General features: G+C 40.5%; 3 protein-coding genes across 3 annotated transcripts; 1 reads left to right on the top strand and 2 right to left on the bottom strand.

Moving 5' to 3' along the window:
- Positions 1-1,032: 1,032 nt before the first annotated feature.
- ela2 (elastase 2) lies at positions 1,033-3,478 on the bottom strand. Its single transcript, XM_004554117.4, has 8 exons — positions 3,377-3,478; positions 3,167-3,255; positions 2,710-2,807; positions 2,427-2,549; positions 2,163-2,299; positions 1,648-1,793; positions 1,384-1,536; positions 1,033-1,121 (listed from the first exon to the last, which is right to left on the bottom strand). The coding sequence occupies exons 1-8, from the start codon at positions 3,411-3,413 to the stop codon at positions 1,104-1,106; spliced, it is 801 nt and encodes a 266-aa protein (XP_004554174.2). The 5' UTR covers positions 3,414-3,478; the 3' UTR covers positions 1,033-1,103.
- A 1,320-nt stretch (positions 3,479-4,798) lies between these two features.
- On the top strand, positions 4,799-7,851 carry ela2l (elastase 2 like). The gene is made up of 8 exons (XM_004554118.1): positions 4,799-4,853; positions 4,995-5,083; positions 5,507-5,604; positions 5,711-5,833; positions 5,967-6,103; positions 6,732-6,877; positions 7,526-7,678; positions 7,770-7,851. Exons 1-8 carry the CDS (start codon positions 4,817-4,819, stop codon positions 7,785-7,787), a joined length of 801 nt encoding a protein of 266 aa, XP_004554175.1. The 5' UTR covers positions 4,799-4,816; the 3' UTR covers positions 7,788-7,851.
- Positions 7,852-11,936: 4,085 nt separating this feature from the next.
- tmem51a (transmembrane protein 51a) lies at positions 11,937-19,654 on the bottom strand. The gene is made up of 3 exons (XM_004554119.5): positions 19,404-19,654; positions 15,490-15,958; positions 11,937-15,020 (listed from the first exon to the last, which is right to left on the bottom strand). The coding sequence occupies exons 2-3, from the start codon at positions 15,906-15,908 to the stop codon at positions 14,612-14,614; spliced, it is 828 nt and encodes a 275-aa protein (XP_004554176.2). The 5' UTR covers positions 15,909-15,958; positions 19,404-19,654; the 3' UTR covers positions 11,937-14,611.
- Between the last annotated feature and the right edge of the window lie 579 nt (positions 19,655-20,233).

The raw sequence follows: 20,233 nt of genomic DNA, 5'->3' as shown, positions 1-20,233 counted from the left end.
TTTCGGGCTGTGCCCGGCCGGGCCCCGTGGACTAAGGCCCGGCCACCAGATGCTCGCCCTCGGGCACCCTCCCCGGGCCTGGCTCCTGGGCAGGGCCCCGATAAACCCTATCCCAGGCAGTGTGAACTGTTCCCTCGATGGTCTTTTCATAGGGGTCTTCTGAATCGCTCTTTGTCTGGTCCCTCACCCAGGACCAATTTGCCATGGGAGACCCTACCAGGGGGCAAAAGCGCCCAGACAACATAGCCCCTGGGATCCCTGGGACACACAAACCCCTCCACCACAATAAGGTAGCGATTTTCCTCCACTCAGGGACGAGACTGTCGTAGCCGGGGCTCGAACCGGCAACCTTCTGATTACAAGGTAAACCAGGTAGTAATTGCGGAAAGCGGAAATTCTGGGAAGTTTTGCTGTCACAGTTCCACCTGAAACCATTCGGATAACTTCTATGGAAATTATGTATTCTATTCGTGTGTCGATGTGGCTTCTGGTTTCGGAGTAAGGAAAATTATGGTTTGTTTTGTCTTCAGGGGTGTTTCAGATGACTGCAACATGGTGTCACGAAAACAGATGGATGCTCTCATCCTGCAGCACAAGCAGCTATTTAATAAAAATGAAGCCTGGAGGAAAAGACTGTTCCCAAGAACGACTGGCCTGTTTTCCCAGCCTGCAGCTTGTGTGCATTTCCCTTTGGCATGTAAAGAATTTTGCTTTTCTTGCTCTCCATAATGTATTTTTGCTTTGTGGTTATTTTTCCACACCCTGCTCATAACAGTTCTGTTTTTTGCACATTTTCCACTACAGGATGGAGATTCAATTATTGATGTTTGTGGTGATTATGTTCCATTCTTTAGCATGTGGTTATTAATTGGCAGGGCTATCTTGTAGTCATTACAATAAAATCCATGACTAAATGTGAAAATTGTCTTGCTTGAACAAAATGACATAGGAAGTTGTGTTCACATGCTTAATAAATGTTTAGTTTAAGCTGTTTCCTCATTGCATGACCAAGAAACCACACAGGACTCTGGATTATCCACTGTATGTTTTTTTTATTTGATCACTTATCTACCTGCTAAGTTTGACAAAAGCCCGTCCATAGCTTAGTATGAGGTCATGACCTGGACAAAAGAAAAGAAAAGAAAAAGCGTTAAGAGGATGTTTAAAATTGCTCCTGAAAAAGACATGGATCAGTTTCCATGTTCGTAGCTACTGCGCAGTTGAAGGTCAAATTAAAATTAAGATCGGAGTATGGAACATTTTATAATTTGTGTAATAATTAGCGCAAACAAGTGACAGATCATCTTTCTGTTGTAGTTTTGTCTTTTAAAAAAGTATCTTGTGTACTGTGAGATATTTTGAACAAAAGTTTTTTATACTTACATTGTTGATCCAGGATGTGTAGGCGCTGACCTTGGTGAAGACAGAGGGCTTCTTGTAGTAGTTACAGCCTGCACTTGAGCCAAAGCTCACAATTCCATGGACATCCCAGGAGCCATCAGGATTCTGGCAGTTCAGGGGACCGCCAGAGTCTCCCTAAAAGGCAAATGTGGTCATAGAAAGATGCTCTTGAGGCTAGGACATATTTTCTGATTTAAACAGCGACAAATACTTCAAAGTTGGTGAAATAAACAAAATTTGACTCACGTTGCAGCTAGACACAACACCATCTCCACCAGCACAGATCATGTTTGTGGTGACCAGATTGCCCCACCAGTCAGACCTGGAACAGGTGCTGTAATCAACAACAGGAAGAAGAGCCTGCTGCATGATGTCAGCAATAGGGCCTCCAGCTTTAGAGGAGAAAGACAACGCATTCAGATTCAGGGCTAGAGTCAAGATCGCCAGATTCATGGCCAGCACAGTTTGAGAACTACGTTGACAAGACACAGTTTTGATTTAGCTGCAGATTTAAAAACTGCATAAAAATCCAAACTATTTTGATTATATGATGCAAGAGGTCTTTTGTGATACTTTAAAATGTGTATTTTGGGGAATTTTTGTCACTGTAAGCCAGTGACAAGAAGCAACTCACAAGAGAAAATTATCCACAGGAAAACATATTAAAACTTATAAAACCCTGAAGACGGGGCTTTGGAGCTTTATGTGAGCAGCCTTTATAGTTAGTTGAACTTTTATATAGTTACTATAATAGAACTTACTCCACAGACGTCCCCAGCCAGTGACATAGCAGGGAGCACCATTAGGCAGGGTCTCACCAGAGGTAGGAAGACAGGCAGGCGAGATGGCGTTAGTGTTTTGAACAGGTGATGACAGTTTGATCAGGGCAATGTCATTGCTAGGGTGTGGATAGAAATGTCATACTTAGAGAGTGCTAACAAGCAGCGATAGCATGAATTAAGTATTTGAAACATAATAACATAGTTTCCAGCCCACAACAGTGTACTGTGGGCTAAATGGCCCACCGAATGTTGTAAGAGTCCCAGTTAGGATGGACAACAATAACAGAAGGGCTGATGGCGATGGAGCCAGACTCATTGGCGGTGTCCAGACTGTGTTTTCCCAGGTAAACTCTGTAGGTGTAACTGCTGCTTGGCCAAACACAAAAACAATAAGAAAAGTTATGCATTTTTGATATATAAGTTATATATGGCAATATATAACACCCTACGATCTCTACAGTATGCCTGGTTCTGTGCCATATGTGTGCACTCCATTTTAGACGTCTTCCTTTTTTCTTTTCCATACCCAATGCAGTGAGCAGCAGTGAGGACCCACTCGTTGGAGATCAGAGTACCACCACAGGTGTGATAGAAGTTGTTGCCACTCTTGTACTGCAGAGAGATCTGAGGACAACAAATAACAGCACGGCACAATGAGTTTTAACGGTAAATGGCCTGTATTTGTATAACGCTTTTCTAGTCCCTGAGGACCCTAAAGCGCTTTACACAACCTGTCACACACACACTGGTGATGGCAAGCTACATTATAGCCACAGCCACCCTGGGGCGCACTGACAGAGGCGAGGCTGCCGGACACTGGCGCCACCAGGCCCTCTGACCACCACCAGTAGGCAACGGGTGAAGTGTCTTGCCCAAGGACACAACGACCGAGACTGTCCAAGCCGGGGCTCGAACCGGCAACCTTCCGATTACAAGACGAACTCCCAACTCTTGAGCCACGATCGCCCCAGGTGTATGTATACCTGCCAGGGCCAGCTGTGTGGACGGACATCTTCTCCACCAACCACTCTGGTGAGAATGGGGGGATAGGTGGGGGTGCCACACCCGTAGGCTAAGAGGAAACGGTGGAAAGTAGGATGATTTCTGATGCTCCACGAGAATCAGAAGTATTACAGCATGTTCACATTTATTTGCCAACACATAACATAATCGTCAAAGACGTATTTGCTTACCGCCGACGACAAACAAAGCCAAGAAAATGAACATCATTGTGACTCTCTTCAGTAGAAGTTTAGAGGCACCTGCTATCCCTTATATAGTGAGTCAGCAGGCAGAAATCGCATGTTGCAACATTTCCGTCAGCACAGCAAGTGAAATTTTGGTAGGAAAAACAAATCAACCTTGGAGATAAGTAACCACAGATATCCCCAAATAAACCTTATCTCCCCGTCTCTACCTCTGTGTGAACCATGCAGATGCCTGCTGAATTGGTCACGCCTTTTATATTTCATACAAGAGAGTCTGAAGCTTGGGTATTAAACAAGTCAGTCCTGTATTTTAACATCAAAGAAAAAATTTATTTTCCATTTTCACACTTAGGTCCATAAATTCTGCCCATAACTACTGGAATAGCACTAGCTCCACATCTAAACCATGCCAAATGGGACCAAATAGAATAATATAAACTGTGCAAGCAATTTCCTAGTTGAAACTCTTGCTTAAATATCTATAATATTATATAATGATTGACAAGTCAAGGGTTTTACAAAAATATTGTAGACATTTTTATACATGGTGCCCCATTCACAGCAGGTCAAAAGTAATTGGATAATTCACTGATAAGCAGTTTCGTGGTGAAACTAGGCTTTTTTTGCCCTCACTATTTTTTGGCAAATTCACCAGATAAAAGTTCTGGAGTACACTTTAATTATTCAACCTGCATTATGGTTGCGATTTACTATAACCTTCAATATGTTGTCCAGAGAGATGTAAGTGTAAGTAAAGGAGCTCAGGATGAGGCTGAAAAGCCAAAATAAGCCCATCAGAAGGACAGCAAAAACTTTGGAAGTGGCCAAATCAACAATCTATTATATTCTTCAAAAGAACGAATGTCCTGGCCAGCTCAGCAACATCAAAAGCCCTGAAAAACCACAGAATTCACAGTTGTACAGGGTTATACTCACTGCTCAGTTTCAGCCAAATATTCCAATACCAATCAGAGGCACAAGTGCAAATTCTGTGTCACTGTCCAAAAACGAACTGAACATTTACAAGGGAGGTAGTATGTCAGTGCTTTACTAATAATAATGTATTAGTTCATTAGACAGCTGTGTCATTGTGTTTTGTTTTTCTTCCTCCACCTACATGAGAGTGCAGCATTTCAAAGGAAATCAGAATAAGGGGCGTTGCAGTAAATATGCAGTCAGGTTCTTTGTGTCTTTGTGTGAACTGCAGCATGTGGTGATAAAGTTAAAAACCCTCAATTCCACTGATATGTTTAAAAAAAAAACATAAAAAATACTGAACTCCAAAATACTTTGTCCCGTTCACTTAGCTCCACCCAAGCATCAAGGCTTGTCAGAGGCTCAGTTTCCAAGGATTTCTGTTGCGTAACAGTGTGAAAGGTATAAAAATGTCACAGGTTGAATGGAATCTGTGGAGATACAGCCAAGATGAAGTTTCTGGTGCTTGCTCTGTTTGTCGCAGGAGGTAAGGAGCTTTTCAAACACTGCACACAAAAATCTGTTTTTATCCAGCTGTCTCTTCAGTGGGTATTTTCTACAAAATTTCATGCAGGTAAACAATGTGCTTTTTTTTTTTTTTAAATCTTTGTCTCATATGTCCCCTCAGCCTACGGGTGTGGGCTGCCTACCTTCCCCCCTGTGGTGTCGCGGGTGGTTGGAGGACATGATGTCAGGCCTCACAGCTGGCCCTGGCAGGTAAACACTCAAAACTTTATTCAGAAAAATCTGAATATCATCAACATAAAATGTATTCTGTTAAAGATAGGCAGACTTTATTTACTGCTAGACTGGTAAAGACTGGTATGAAAAGTTATTGAGGCAATTTGAAGCATTATTGGAGGATCTTTAAAAAAAGGTTTACAGTGGTTACAGTACAGTAAATTAAAAGACATAGGAGGATATGGTTTTTAAAAAACTGAAATGCTGCTACAGTTTGGGTTTTTAGATTACAGATTTTAGATTATCCAGAGAAATGACCAAGTAACAACAAACACTTTGCAAACTCCCACAAGGGCGAACAGACTGCAACCAGCGTAACAAGCAGCACTCTCATAAAGCACAAAATCAAGCTCAAACATAGCAAAGAGGTAATTCACTGTACTCTTATGTATGTTTTAGGTTTCCCTGCAGTACAACAGCGCGGGTGAGTGGAGACACACCTGTGGAGGCACTCTGATCTCTGACCAGTGGGTCCTCACTGCTGCACACTGTATCAGGTATAAGAACCAAGGGTTTTAATCATGCATGGAATTACTAACGATCACAGAAACAAATTTTTTGCTTACACATATCAGCATTATAATCTGTTCTGTCACCTTGCAGCTCCAGCAGGGAGTACAGAGTGGCACTGGGAAAGCACAACCTGTTAGAGACAGAGAATGGCTCTGTGTTCGTCGGCACCTCTAACATCATTGTGCATGAGGACTGGAACTCCTTTTTTATTCGGTAACATTTTACTGCTACTACTAAGAATTTACCTGTGAGACTTGAATATCAAAAAGATCATGTGCGTTATGTGCATTTATAATTGTGGGCTGAGTATTTGGTTAAATACAATGTTTAATCATTTCTTGCCCAGTAATGACATCGCCCTGATCAAGCTCGAGTCCTCCGTTAACTTCTCTGATACCGTCATGGCTTCTTGTCTTCCCGAGGCCGAATTTGTGCTCCCCAATAATGAATCCTGCTACATCACTGGGTGGGGACGCCTGTTCAGTGAGTGCCCTTTTTTTTTAAGAGAAGCTTTCTTTAATTCTATCCATCCCTTCAAAACTTCTCAAATAATCATTTCGTGACACAACTTGTTATGTAAACTGTCTCTTTCTCTTTTTTTCCCCCTCGAAGGGAAGACTATACGGATGTTTTTGATAAGTTGATTTTTCTTAGTCAGTTCCTAGTATACAGTATCATCTTAGCATGTTTTTACTTTTTAAATTAAATCTATACACACATACTTTTACTAACTAACATGATGCATTTTTGGTTGTTTAGTGCTTCGTTTTTCTGGAATAAAGAATCATATTTCTGTTATTAATTTGGATAGCACAGTGGGGAATGTAAGTAAGGGCATACTTGGTGTCTTAACCACTAGGTCACAAGGGAACCCAGTCAAAGAAGAGTCAAAAATCCTTTCAGGATCATTCTGTAGACTAATCCATCATAACTATTTTACAATTAAACAGGGATGAGCAATTAATTTTTTACAAGGGGCCACATGAAAAACTGGAACTGTTGTGGAGGGCCCCGACAGTATTAAATAGAACTGAGTTCCGCCCTTTGGCCCCTGGATTCTTTTGTTTGAGATTTTGGTCTGAGATGAACTACGTCTTTTTTGTCCACACAGCCGGTGGTCCCATTGCTGACATCCTGCAGCAGGCTCTCCTGCCAGTGGTGGACTACCCAACTTGCAGTCAGCCTGACTGGTGGGGTTCTCAGGTGAAGGAAACCATGGTCTGTGCGGGTGGAGACGGAGTTGTGGCTGGCTGCAATGTGAGTCTAAAATAATGATTTTCTAATCACATAAAGTAACACTGTAAGAGTCACACTTTCACACATCAGCTAACTTCAGTTAAACTCAACTTTCCTAAAAGTTCAGAGTGTGCCACACAGATTGTGGAATTAACTCAGTCACACGTTTCCACATGCTGTGAATGAAGGGACACATATTTTTTGTATTTATTCTTCCATCCAATCTTCTCACTGGGCACAACATTTAGCCACAAATAAAAGCTAGTGACTAGCAAGTGCAACTCTCATTCATTTTTAAGCAAAGCTATCATATTTACTAGTCAAAGATTCTCAAATATGAATACTGGCCATTTTGCCTTTGCATTAAAATGAATTAACTGTGGGTTCTGCAAAAGCCAGCGACACAAAACAAGGTGTTATTATAAAGTAATTACTTTTTTATTAATTTTAAGGAAAAGAAAATTAGATTAATGTTCAAAAATTGTATTATATTATTCCCAATGATGTCACAACCATCTCTACTAAGCTGCATTTTTGTGAGCAACATAAAATGTAAAAGAATCTCTGTAATGTGTGATAAGCAATCAGAAAATTGTGGGCTAGTCTAAGAAATAACTGCTGAATGTGGAATTCGCACACTGATCACTTTGATTCCCCCACCTGACTCAGGGAGACTCTGGTGGTCCTCTGAACTGTATGAACGCTGCTGGAGTCTGGGAGGTTCACGGTATTGTCAGCTTTGGCTCTGGGCTCAGCTGCAACTACGCCAAGAAGCCCACTGTCTTTACCCGAGTCAGCTCTTACATCGACTGGATCAGCTCTGTAAGTGTCCATACGTTTGTGCATAATTTCAATGCTGCTAATACCATTATTTTACTTTAAGTCTAACATTTCTCTATTATCTCTTTCACAGAAAATGGTGGCCTATTGAGAGAACAGCTTTGTGGGATGAAAAACACTTTGCAAATTCTGAAATAAAGAATATATACCCACAATTTTGTTTTGAAAAGTTGCATAATTTTTTGTTCTACCATCTCTGCTTTATTGTAATTTTAGCAGTTTTCTAAAAATAGAAATAGCAGTAAAGTATAACAGAACCTTGCTGAAGGAGTCTGCATATTCATATTTGTTTTATTCTGAAAAATACTTCAGCTATTATGTTTGATCAGTGATACTTGGGTAGTAAAATAGTTTCCACTTTTCAGTGCCCTAGAACACCGATGGGAACTTCTTATCAACAACCACTTGTCCTGTACTCAAGTTTCCAGTATTTGTTTGACTTTCTGCATTGCTGACCCAGTTTCCTAGGAAACAAGAGGGAAGTTGCATGCATACAGTCTGAGTGCAAGACCGTTTTAAGCACAAGACAAAGTATACACAACAGTTGATTCTGTTCATCTGGATGTAGTGTTTTCAGTGGGAGAAACGTTTCGTCACTCATCCAAATGACTTCTTCAGTCTCAGCTGACTGCAGGTTTTGATATTAATGATCAAGGAACTGACCTCCCAGCCCAGTTCCTTCAGTGCTGCTAGTTTCTGTCATTATGCAAATATGCTGTTTCTAAGATTGGATAAACCTGTGGTCAGCTGAGACTGAAGAAGTTTCGTCATCACTTGGATGGACCCTACAGATCTCTGTAACGTGAAGCAGGCAGCTAATTATTAATCTCCCGGGTCATTCGTGATCACACATAAACGAAATAAACATTGTGTCATGGCACAGGCTGGACTAAGATGTTTAATAATTAATCAAGACCCAGAACTATAAAAAGTCAGAACATGAGTCATGTCTTAAACTGCCGTCATATTCAAACACCCTTTCTAAGAGTGTATTTACTGAAAATAATCAGACAGTACCAGGAAACACAGCTAACCCTATTGCTAACCCTGTCTCAGTTGAGTGCTGTGGTTTCCGACCTCTGCTTGAGGTGGCCTCACAGAGAACAGCATGACTTATACATGTTATTCATTTATTACTACAGGTATAAAATATGATGCCTTACCTAAGCTTTCACTCCAGCCAGACAGTAGTGGACTCTTTAGCCAAATCCATGGACTCTCATGTCCCCTCTCTTGTTCCTTTGGACAGCACACTGTTCAAATCAAATCAAAATCAGATGAACGCTGGCTGTGTAACTAAACCTACAATAAAACACGTTTTTTTTAAAAGCTCTCAAGCATAAAGTGGAAAATGTGGGTGTATTTATTATGGAAAATATGTATATTAGGTGTGGCAGCTTTAACTGTTCAGCATGGACTTTTAGCACTGATTTATGAGCCAAATTAAAGTACTGTGCCAGTGCCAGTACTCCACCATGAACAAAATACGACAAGTTTAGATTTTTCTGTTAGTTGTCAGGGCTGCTGAGCACATTAACAGGATAGCTTCTCTAGCATCAGCAAGGATATCTGTCACCAGCAGCATGCAGTAAAGTCTGAACTTCACAAAAAAGAGAATATGCAGTCAGAAAATAGCTCACTAAAAGGATGAGATCTCAAAGAAATAAGTTTGAGAGCCAATTAAAATTGTTTAGCCACCCAAACAACCATGCATTAACCCCACGCAAGTGCAGTCACCATCAGTTTAATTGCAGTTTTCTCTTTTCTTAAAAACATTAAGCCCCAAATATTTCATACTCAATTAAAACTATCAGCACAAAGGCAAAGGAAGAAGTGCAGTGACTTATGTCCCCATATGTCTATGTGCTGTGCTAAAAAGATATGAAGTTAGAAGGCTGAGCAGTTCAGCCTTGTGCCACAAGGTGGGGTAGCAAACCAGTGTGGCAAGCAGCCTGCCCTGAGTCCAAACTGGAAGACATGCCAGTGCATCTGGAAAGCAGCCATCATCACCACCAACACAACCCCCCAGAAAGAAACTGCACTCTGCTGTAAAGAAAAGAAACGATAAGACAGAAGTAAAACAGCAGCAAACACAACCTAATTGTCTAATTGTTAATTCAATGACTCTAGGACTATCCACTTGCCACAAAGCTCATTATGTGGCACAGCTACAATTGATTTAGAAGTACCATTTAACCTAACAAAAGAAACAAGCTCCAGCCGAAAAAGAAAATTTGAACCCAGGACCATTTTGCACTAAAGTGATAATGCTAGCAATTTCAACAACCTGGATCTCAGCTCAAATAAAGCATTTTCATGTTTTTTACAACTAGACTGCACATCCAAAATAATAAGAATAATAAAAATATTAATAATAATACACTAAAATGTTCTGGTTAATCACTGCCACCTGATAGTGAACATTTTAGTTACATTTTGCAAAGTGTGATCACAAAAAGCACCTTTAAAAGAAGACTATTTATGACTTAGAAATCCAGCACGTGCTTTGTGGGGTGTTGTTTATGAAAGACGGGCATGCTTGATTTGTTATAAGTAAAGATTTTTGTATATCATTGTGATTGTACCTACGCTTGCTCAGTTTGATGCCTCTAGCACAAATTGTGATATCTGAATGAAAGGGTTGCTTGCATTGCTCTTATCAGTCAAAAACATAGAAGCCCCCTCAGACAAAGCCTTGATTCTTGATTCTTGAGTTAACCTTGTTCTCCCTGCAGCTGCAGGTTCTCCATGCTGTGGTGAACTTTGGCTCTGGCGAGGGCTACAGTGTCTTTTAGAAGCCAGCTCCCTTTAGCCAAGTGAGCTCCAACCATACGACAACTACATCAACAACACGATGAACAGCTTCCTATTGTGATTACTTTACACACATTAACAATGCGACACTGAGCTGACAAAAGCACTGCCTCACAAATCCAGGAAGGGTGTTTCATGCTAAACTAAACCCACGAGTACTCTTGATTAGGTTTGTCAGTATTAAGAATGACTTAGTGTGGTTTTTGTCAGTAAAATTAAACCATTGTGTGTCAGAATAACTGTCAAATATATAATCGTGTCCTTGAAATTTGGCAACATAATTACATCTTGCTAGTGCCAGTTTGGACCTCCTTTCGCCTTCAGAACTTCCATTATTCTTCATGGCATAGATTCAACAAGGTGCTGGAAACATTCCTCAGAGACTTTGGTCCATATTTAGCATGTTAGTGTCACAGTGCTGCAGATTTGTTGGCTGCACATCTGTCATTCCACCGCATGTCAAAGGTACTTTATCTGGTGTCTGTGGAGGCTATACGAGTACAATGAATTCATGTCATGTTCGAGATGATCTGAGCTTTGTGACATGTGTTATCCTCCAGTAAGCACCCATCAGAAGATGGATACACTGTGTTCATAAAGGAATGGACGTGGTCAGGTAATCTTTGGCATTTACGGTAATGATGCTTAGTTGGTACTAAGAACGTCAGTTTCCCACCATAATATCCGCCACACCATTACACCACCAGCAGCCTGAACCTATATATGAAACACAATCATTCCTTGATTTCATTTTGTGCACAGCAGATTCTGACACCATCATCTAAATGTCAGATCAAACACTGTCTTCTATTCTCCAATTTTGGTGAGTCTTTGCAATTTGAAGCCTCAGATTCCTGTTCTTAGCTGGTAGGAGTGTCTCTCTGTGTAAGGTTTAATGTGCAGAGATTCTCTCTGAATACTCTGTTCCCTTTCTATAAGCTTGAAGCAGTCTGGCCATTCTCCTCTGACCTCGTTGCCGCTCACTGGATATTTTTTCTCTTTCAGACAATTCTCGGTAAACCTCAGAGATGACTCTGTGGGAAAATTCCAGTAGATCAGCAGTTTCTGAAATACTCGGACCAGCCCATCTGGCACCAGCAGCCATGCCACGTTCAAGTCACTTAAATCAAGTTTCTTTCCCATTCTGATGTTCAGTTTGAACTCCAGCAGGTTGTCTTGACTATGCACAACTGCTACCATGCCACTGGCTGATTAAATATATGTATGAACAAGCAACTGATGTGTATGCAGTGCCGTGAGTGTATAAGTATAAGGGAGAAAATAGGAATTTTATGTATTCAACAGATTATGTCGGTCAGCATAAATGCACAAAGACATAGTTACAGAACACCAATTAACAAACAATTATTTTATTTTTATAAAATATTAATGTGATAAATTTGTTCAGTCTTCAGAAAAAACTCATTATCAAAAAACTAAACAAAAACAAAAAAATACAAATTATCAGAAATGCATGGTTTCACAGTGTATCTACAATAAAAAACAAAAAAAAAAAAACAATCAAGCAATAAAAAAAAAAAAAAGAAAAAAGAAAGAAAGAAAATGCAATAAATGAAACTGACAACATTTTTTTCCAGGAACTCATCTATATACAAGTATAAAAATCAGTTATGTAGTTAATTGGTCATTAGCAAATGAGGTACAGTGTTCATGTCTGCAGCAAAGAAGGTGGTTTAAAAAACAAAAAACAAAAACAAAACTGTAGATGAATTGCAATAACTGATCTCTAGTGACATGATAATTGTGCTGTGCAGTATACTGTATAGTCAGTTGGTATCCTTATGCATTTATCAGAAACAATATAAAACTGGATAATGAAGAGTCTAATTGAAAATGTCACTTTCCTTACAAAAAAAAAGTGAGCTGTGCAACTTCACAATATTAGTAACACTTAATGCAATTAATAAGTCATACAATTAAGCTTCAGCTGTCTGTCACGAAGAAGATATCAAAGTGTTTATACAGCTGCTGACCAAACCATTCCCAACGCATCGGCGTGTCTTCTATTTCGGCACCTTTGCTGCACACTTTTAAGGGAAGGCAAGTATACGAGTCGAGCTGCGATCAGCAAACAAGTGAGAATAGCTGGTGTTATGTTGGCACAGCTGCACACAGTCACAGAGTCTTTCTGTTTCCGTGTAGAACGCGAACAAAAACAAGCCCAGAGAAGCAGACTACACAGCTGCCTTCACAACTCGCCGTTCACCATGGCTACAGGCGAAAGCTCTCAACTATTCACATGTTCCATCAGTTTGCCTCAAACACTCCCTACTGTGTTTGCTGTTAGAGCATTGCAATGCTACGTTAAAAGAGCAACACTAGAGCTGAATCGAGTTCAACCAATGTGAATGAGATGTTTTAGGAAGTGCTGTTCTGAGTAGAAAGGTGTTTAAACTGCACTTTACTGCATACAGCTGAAGGGCAAACTTGCAATTAGCTGCCACTGCCAAAAGACTCCATAAAACGAGAAACTTTGAGTTTCCCGGAAAATTTCTTCTTCCTAGAAAGTCTCTTCTCTTGAACAAATCATGACTTTAATGCCGGCAAATCCTGCTGCTTTAGTGTAAACATGAGTTTTAACGATTACGACCTCCCAAGGGTTAAATTGGACCAGGGCCTTGTGCTCTTCCCCGTCACCGGACATCCTCCCATCCTCATCCTCTCCCTAAAACATATTTGGCCAGTTTACACCTGAAACACCCATGGGTGTACCTTAGCAAACAGTTTAGTCCAACCTGTATGCCAGCTGCACTGTACATGACTGGTTACGTTTGAGAAGTTGTTAGACAAGCACATTTATTTATTTATTTATTTATTTTATTTTTTTAAATGGTTCCTCTTCTAATCAAAATTCTGATTAATACAGTTCAATAACTCAGTAAATGATACTAAAATCCAGCAATGCACTGATTTTGGACCATTTCACAGTTGGTAAAAGAAAAAGCAAAGAACAAACAACCTGGACAACTTAAAAAGTCAAACAGTATCCTTCAGCAAGCCTGTTTCACCTGCCTTGGGTGGAGCAAACCTGCAGAGAGTTTCTTTCAAAGGAGCCTTTCAAAAGAGAAAACTAGGATTTCTATTTTGCGAGACATAAACATACTACCGTGGAACCATAACCAAAGATTCAACAAGGGATGCTTGAAATGCAGCAGACAGACGCTAATAAAGCTTTGTTTCATGTTGGTTCAGTAGAAAAGCTTCCGAATGAGTATCGTTGAGTAGATGCCTCACTTTAAAATGTGTAAAGAAACCCCCAGTACCAGGTTTCAGCTTTTTGAGGCAGAGACATAAAAGAAACCCTCCAAATCAAAGTCCAGTAAAACAGAAGCCATCATTACAAATGTAGAGAGACTGGATCTACAAAGCTCTGCAGACCCTCACACACACACCAATTAAGACACATCGAAATTCATTTGATCCTAACCTCGCGAGGGCCGGGGGTGGGAGCAATACTATTGATAATGAGGGAGAGTTTCCGTGCAGCCTGATTCAGGTCAAGCCACCAAAGTGCATACAATACACAGGCGCTGTGGACCTTACAATTGGTAAACTACAGGCGGTGCTAATCCTAAGGATTCCAAGTCCTAAATGGTAGCTATATCTATTTAAATTCTCAAAACTTCACCCCACCCCCCTCTCAGGCGCGTCTTAGGCTCTTTCACCATCAACTCACCCATACAGTCAGTGTACAGTGGAGGCCAGTGACATAAAGGTAATTTATTAACAGAAACCTACAATAATATTAAAAAAAAAAAACAACAACAAAAAAACCCTGCATGTGCAGTTTCCTCAATCCAATGTGGCACAGTCTGATAAAGATGTGTCACAGTAAGCAAGGATGCAACAAGTATGTCCTTTACTGCCTGTATCCACTTCAGAGATCCAAAGTTTTCTCCCGTTCAGTGCTTTGGATTTCTTTGGCATGATGATTACTGTTGAACAGAGAATGTATTTTAATGCCGCTGGCCGCATTCTTCAACAAGTCATATTCCAGGTCTTGGCTTGCAAAGGCTGATCAAAATCCACAGAAGATGATCGAAATTCCACCGAATCGTTCCAAACATTATCAGCTCCATCTTAAAGCGGCGGCACTTTATCCTCATACTGCGGTGGGGGGGTGAGTGGTTCAATACTGAATCCAGCTGTGGGCTGAGAGTTATCAATGTTTTTCATGTGCAGCTTCTCCGATTTAATCCTGCGGATACTGATAGGGAGAAGCTTAAGGTTATTTTTCCCAGGTCTATGGTTTGATGCAGAAACAGCAGCAGCAGGAGGACCACTCGAATCCACGGCAGGCTGAGATCTGCTAACTGTGCCCTCTGACCCCTCGTTCTCGTACTGCACACCATCCACTTGCACCAGGTCGTCATAGGAAGGCAGCTGGGAGACGCTCGGGCGAAGGCTGCTCTGAGTGACCGGGTACTGGCCACTGCATACCGCCTCCTCGTAGGTGGGCACCACGTAACGCTGGGCTTGCTGCTCAGCACTGTAAACATTTATGGAAATGCAAGAATAGAAATGGTACACTTTAATTACACATACTATTTAAATGCACAAACACATTATAGTCACACAATGACCAGTCCTGCACTAGCGTTGACTCACATGAGTGAAAATGATACAGCTTATATCAGGGCTGACAAAGTGATTGCCCTGATGTCTAACCCTGAGATTTACACTGCTGAAAAAGAATTTCAGCTACTGTGAGAGTAAATGTTGCTGCCTTTAAAGAAATTCTTGAGCAGGCAATAAAAACCACAAGCAGATCTCTCTCACATGTTTTCAGGTTAAAAGGAAAAAAAAAAAAAAAAAACTCTCTGGGAGCGTGCTGAATACAATTAACTGAATTTGAGATTCTCTTAATAGACACAAAAAAAATGAAGAAGTCATTTTGGAAAAAAAGCCCTAATTTTTAAAAGAAGTCAAAAAGTGATTTAGTCAGTCATGAAACTCACGTTTCCCTTTGCTCCTGGTCCCTTCCTCGTGCTCCGCTGTGGTTCTGGGCCTCCCGGAGTTGTTGCTCCCTCCGTTTGTTTCTCATTCCCAGACATAATGACAGCAGGAGCATAGCCACTCCGCAGCCCGTCAAGACGAAGGCCACAGAAGACGCCTTATTTTTCCTGCCTTCACCTGCCGGGTTGCCGCTGCTGCTGCTATTGCCAAGTGGTGTTGCAGGTACCACACTCCACACAATCATCACAATACCAAGGGCGATAAGCCCAACCCCCAAAGCACACAGGGCATACTGGGAACCGGAGTTTCCATTGATTTCGCCGCTGGTGTTGTTGTTGTTGTTGTTGCTGTTGTTATTGTTACTGCTACGAGCCTGTTCGTGGCCAAGAGTGTCTGGTGGTCCACCCACAGTGGAACGCATCTTGGCAGTCCCTAGATTTCAGTCAGAGCAGCTGCAGACGAAGTCAGAAACTGTAGAGAGAAAGATACAAGGGGGTGGACACAGAATGAAAATCCCGAGAGATATAGAATATGTCAGAGAACAGAAGAGAAACAAAAACACATTTAAAGTTTCTAATGTGGAAATGGTTTCTTTAAAAAGTGGCTGTCTGTGAGGTTGCGTTTCAGTAACATCAGTAGATGAAGTCTCTAAAGGATATTGACTATGTTTTCCAAAAGTTAAAAGCCGAGTCTTGTAGAGGTAAAGTGTGAAGAAAAAAACAAAAAAAACCAAAAAAAAAACCTGCACACACTTTTTGATCCGTCGTGCTGAAAAGGCAGCTAATACAAACAGAATTTCTTTCCTAAAATTGTATCCAGACTCAAAGGGATTTTATACTTTGAGAGCTAAAAAATGTGAGGCACGTCAGCATTCAGCGCACTGCACATATTAGCTGCCTGACAGAGATACGCAAAGTTAGGCAGGGCTATTTGTCCTGATTGCTTTGACCTTTGCACAGCTACAAAAAGGTCATTTTCCTAATCAATAGTGGCACACAGTATGGGGGGGGGGGGGGGGGGGGGGGACGGGACAGCATGGATTAAACAAGAGGCTTGCACTCCAGCTTTAAAAACTGTTAGCCTCATTTAGGGAGATGGTCAAATTCAGATCAAAGTGTTGACCCACAAGTAAGTAATAAGGTTATAGATTGCACTCCTGAACTGAAATTATTATATATATGACAATATATATATATATGCATTTATAGTAAGGAGATCAGCATCGTGAGGGTTTAATTCATAGCCTCACCTTACGCCAAAATAGTTGAATATAATGGAAATTTGGCAGTGACCTAAAAAAGAAAAATCTGACATGTAAAGGAGCTGATCATCATAATTTCTGGACATATTAAGTTCCTCACCAGCTCTGAACACGCCGTTAATGTGTTCCTGAGAATGAATTACGAGCCTCCAAAACTCCCATAAGTTCTAGTAGCAGGAAGCCTAACTCAACTCTCAATAGTTAGAGCTCTCCTTAATAAATAAGCGTCATTTCGTAAGGTATTACCGAACATGTTACTTCTGCCCAGAGATTTGTTCTTTATATGCATCCATTTTTCAAAGAAACCCACAGAACATAAAATTCACTGAAGCAAGATTCCATCAAGGCCACTTCCAGTAGGTGTGCTGAATGGAAAAAAATAAATAAAATTTACAGCAGACTCACAAAGTCATAGGGCTGCTCGATTATGGCAAAAATGATAATCACGATTATTTTCACTGAAATTGAGATCACGATTATTTGACGATATTTATTTAACCCTTTAAGACCTACTATAGAACCAAGTCCACCAGAGCTTATATTATTTTTATTTATTTTTTTTACATGCTGTAGTGCCATTTGTGGGAGCATTTCAAGTTGCTATACATCAATACAACTGTTATAGCCCATATTTTAATAATATGTATGCATTAAGTGCATAGTAATTACATAAATTGCAAAAAAGTGCAATAAACTACAAAAAAAATTGAAAATCGCTTTTGTTTTGTTTACATATATTTCTACTTGGAGAAGTTTAAGAGGTTTATCCCTCAAAACTTTAAATACAATAAAGTTGCAAAAAATAGTTTCCCACCACAGGAAATTTATTTTGAGTGTCTTCATAGTTTTATTTTGGAGATACAGCAATTTTTATATACTGCAGGAAAAACAAAAAACAATCCTATGATGCAAATTTGCAAAGAAAACAGCATGTGCCTCATTTCACTGTGGGAAGTGTTACGAACAGCTGATAGGAACGGCAAAGCGTGTTTCTGGAATATTATATTTTTGTTCCTGCAAGCGCTTTTTATGCAATTTTTGCAAAGCTATATGTGGAACGAAACCGTGACCGAGGACAAGCTGATGGCATAAGATGTAAGTACAACTCCTCCGGTTTCATATGCAAAACAAATTATTGCGCTAGCTTACACGGTTCAGGTTCTACAGGGATTTAAAAATAGTTACGCAAAACGGAGCATGCTGCTCTGACCGGCTTTAAAGGGTTAACAATGACTTTAAAAAAATAATATAAAATAGTGTGCAACACCACTGAAGTTTTTTTTTTTAAACTCTTTTCAACCAACGGCAGTCACTCTCCTCTCCAAATAACTATAGCTTTCCGAGCTTCCCTCGGGTCCTCTTAATCAGCGGTCTCCACCCTTTTTTTGCGCCACGGACCGGTTTATGCCCGACAATATTTTCACGGACCGGCCTTTAAGGTGTCGCGGATAAATGAGGGAGGGGCTAATAATCGGCTCAGTCATTTTTAATGATCGTTGAAAGCCCAGATCGTAATCGTGATTAAAATTCGATTAATTGAGCAACCCTACAAAGTCACATCATAAGGAGCTACACTCAGCACTTTAAATGGGCAGATAAAGATTATTACAGCCCCTGTAAAAATAAATAAATAAATCTGTACAACATTATCATCCCGTAATTTACAAAGAAATATACAGGGTTTCTGTGTCAACCTACTTTTTAATAATTCAATTATAATAAATAAGCAGTTTTGTGTTCATATTTAAAACCATAACCAAACATTAAATCAAACACTGCCCTACAAATTAAAATAATTCTCTGAAGCGCAGTGAGCATGACCAATAAGCACACTTGCACATGTGCTGCATGATTTTATTTTGCATGCTTTAGAAAGTGCAGGACGACTACTAGGGACTGTAAATAAATTAGGACAAAAGCGCAAAAGAAATAACCTCGAACCACTCAGGAATGTCATCGCGAAATACCCATACTATGGATCCATCCATGGATACAATAATAACAGTCTGTCTGGTTGGTAAACGTGCCCAGACCTGCTGCACTCTAAAGTGAGCCTCCCCTCCTCCCCATTCCCGTTCTAAGGAATGCATGGCATGAGAGTGAATCCAGCTCATCATGACAGCTGCAAACGCAGATACCACGTCCTACTTTTCAAAAAGTTGTGCAGTTGAGACGTGCAAAGTGAGGTCACATATTATTGACTTGCTCAGGGGTAGTTACAGTCCAATCTAACAGGTTTATTTCACCAAACAACGCAGTAACACATTAACAGGCCTGCCCACTTGAAAAGCAATCCCTCCACAGGCCCGGGCACAACATATTTCTAGTGATGTTGTCGTCATTGTCACCTAATCTAAAAAAAAAGTCAACTCGACTCTAAACTAAACTAACTCAAGCTACTAGTATAACTTCAGCACTCGGGTGAGTTGTACTAAATATGACTCACAGCTGGGGAAAAATGCCCGCGTTCGTGCCAACAATGGGACTCTTTCTTACTTTGAACCCGGGAGATAAGTAATGAGGAAAACTCAAACCCTCGGACAAACACCCTTTGAGAATAAATGATTAAATAATGAGTCGTCAGTGTAACTTTTAGTAACATTCAGCGATACATACTAACACTTCAGCGAGCAACTTTAACGACGTTCCACTCACCTCTGCATCCTAAGTGACTCCTCTTCGTGTTCTGCCTGAACTTGGGAGCTGCGCTGTTTATTATCGCACACTGTCGACACTGGCACGACTTTATGAGGCATAATTTGGTGACAAATAACGGTTAACGACCAGGAAGTTTTCTCTGAGAAGGATGGGCCCGGTCACAGAGAAAGCCGGAAGGAGGGGGCTCCAGCCACTTAGACTTCCAGTTTCATTAACTCTTTCGCTCTCGGCGCGTTAATAGACGGAGTCAGGGTGGTTCTTCACTGTCACACACGCTGTACCCTCCACTTATCTGCTGTACAAAAAGCCGGGATATACACTTTGACAGTTAATGATCTATTATTGCTTGCGACATAAAGCCGATGGGAAACATTTGTTTGCAAATGCACAAAAATATAAACCGGAAACATCTGGCCTTCACACAAGTCCTTAATGACTTAAAAGACAAAAGACCTATTTAATACTGAAGTCAATTTGATTTCAGTTTAACAGATAGGCGTTAAGCCAACAACAACAGACCACCTTGTTGTAATTTACTAACACACAATCAGAGCTAAATGGATAAAAACATACGTACACAAGGTAGAAAACTAAGCTTTCAACCCAGCCCAGAGTAATAAAATTAATGGGTAATAAAATTAATGACGACATTTACAGTTTCAGGGTCCAGTACAAGGTTTAGGTTGATTTTTTTCTTAACAGACTTGCCCAGTTAGACATGGCAGTGTGATAATAAGCGTTCATGCGCATAATGTCCCTGGAGTTGAAGCATTTAAATGAAATTGCATTTTGCAGTTTCAGTAGGTAGGTAGGTAGGTAGGTAGGTA

The sequence above is a fragment of the Maylandia zebra genome, linkage group LG20 (assembly GCF_041146795.1).
Source record: "Maylandia zebra isolate NMK-2024a linkage group LG20, Mzebra_GT3a, whole genome shotgun sequence".
Taxonomy (NCBI): Eukaryota; Metazoa; Chordata; class Actinopteri; order Cichliformes; family Cichlidae; genus Maylandia; species Maylandia zebra.
Note: the sequence above shows the minus strand (reverse complement) of the source record. Positions and strands in the feature narration are given on the sequence as shown.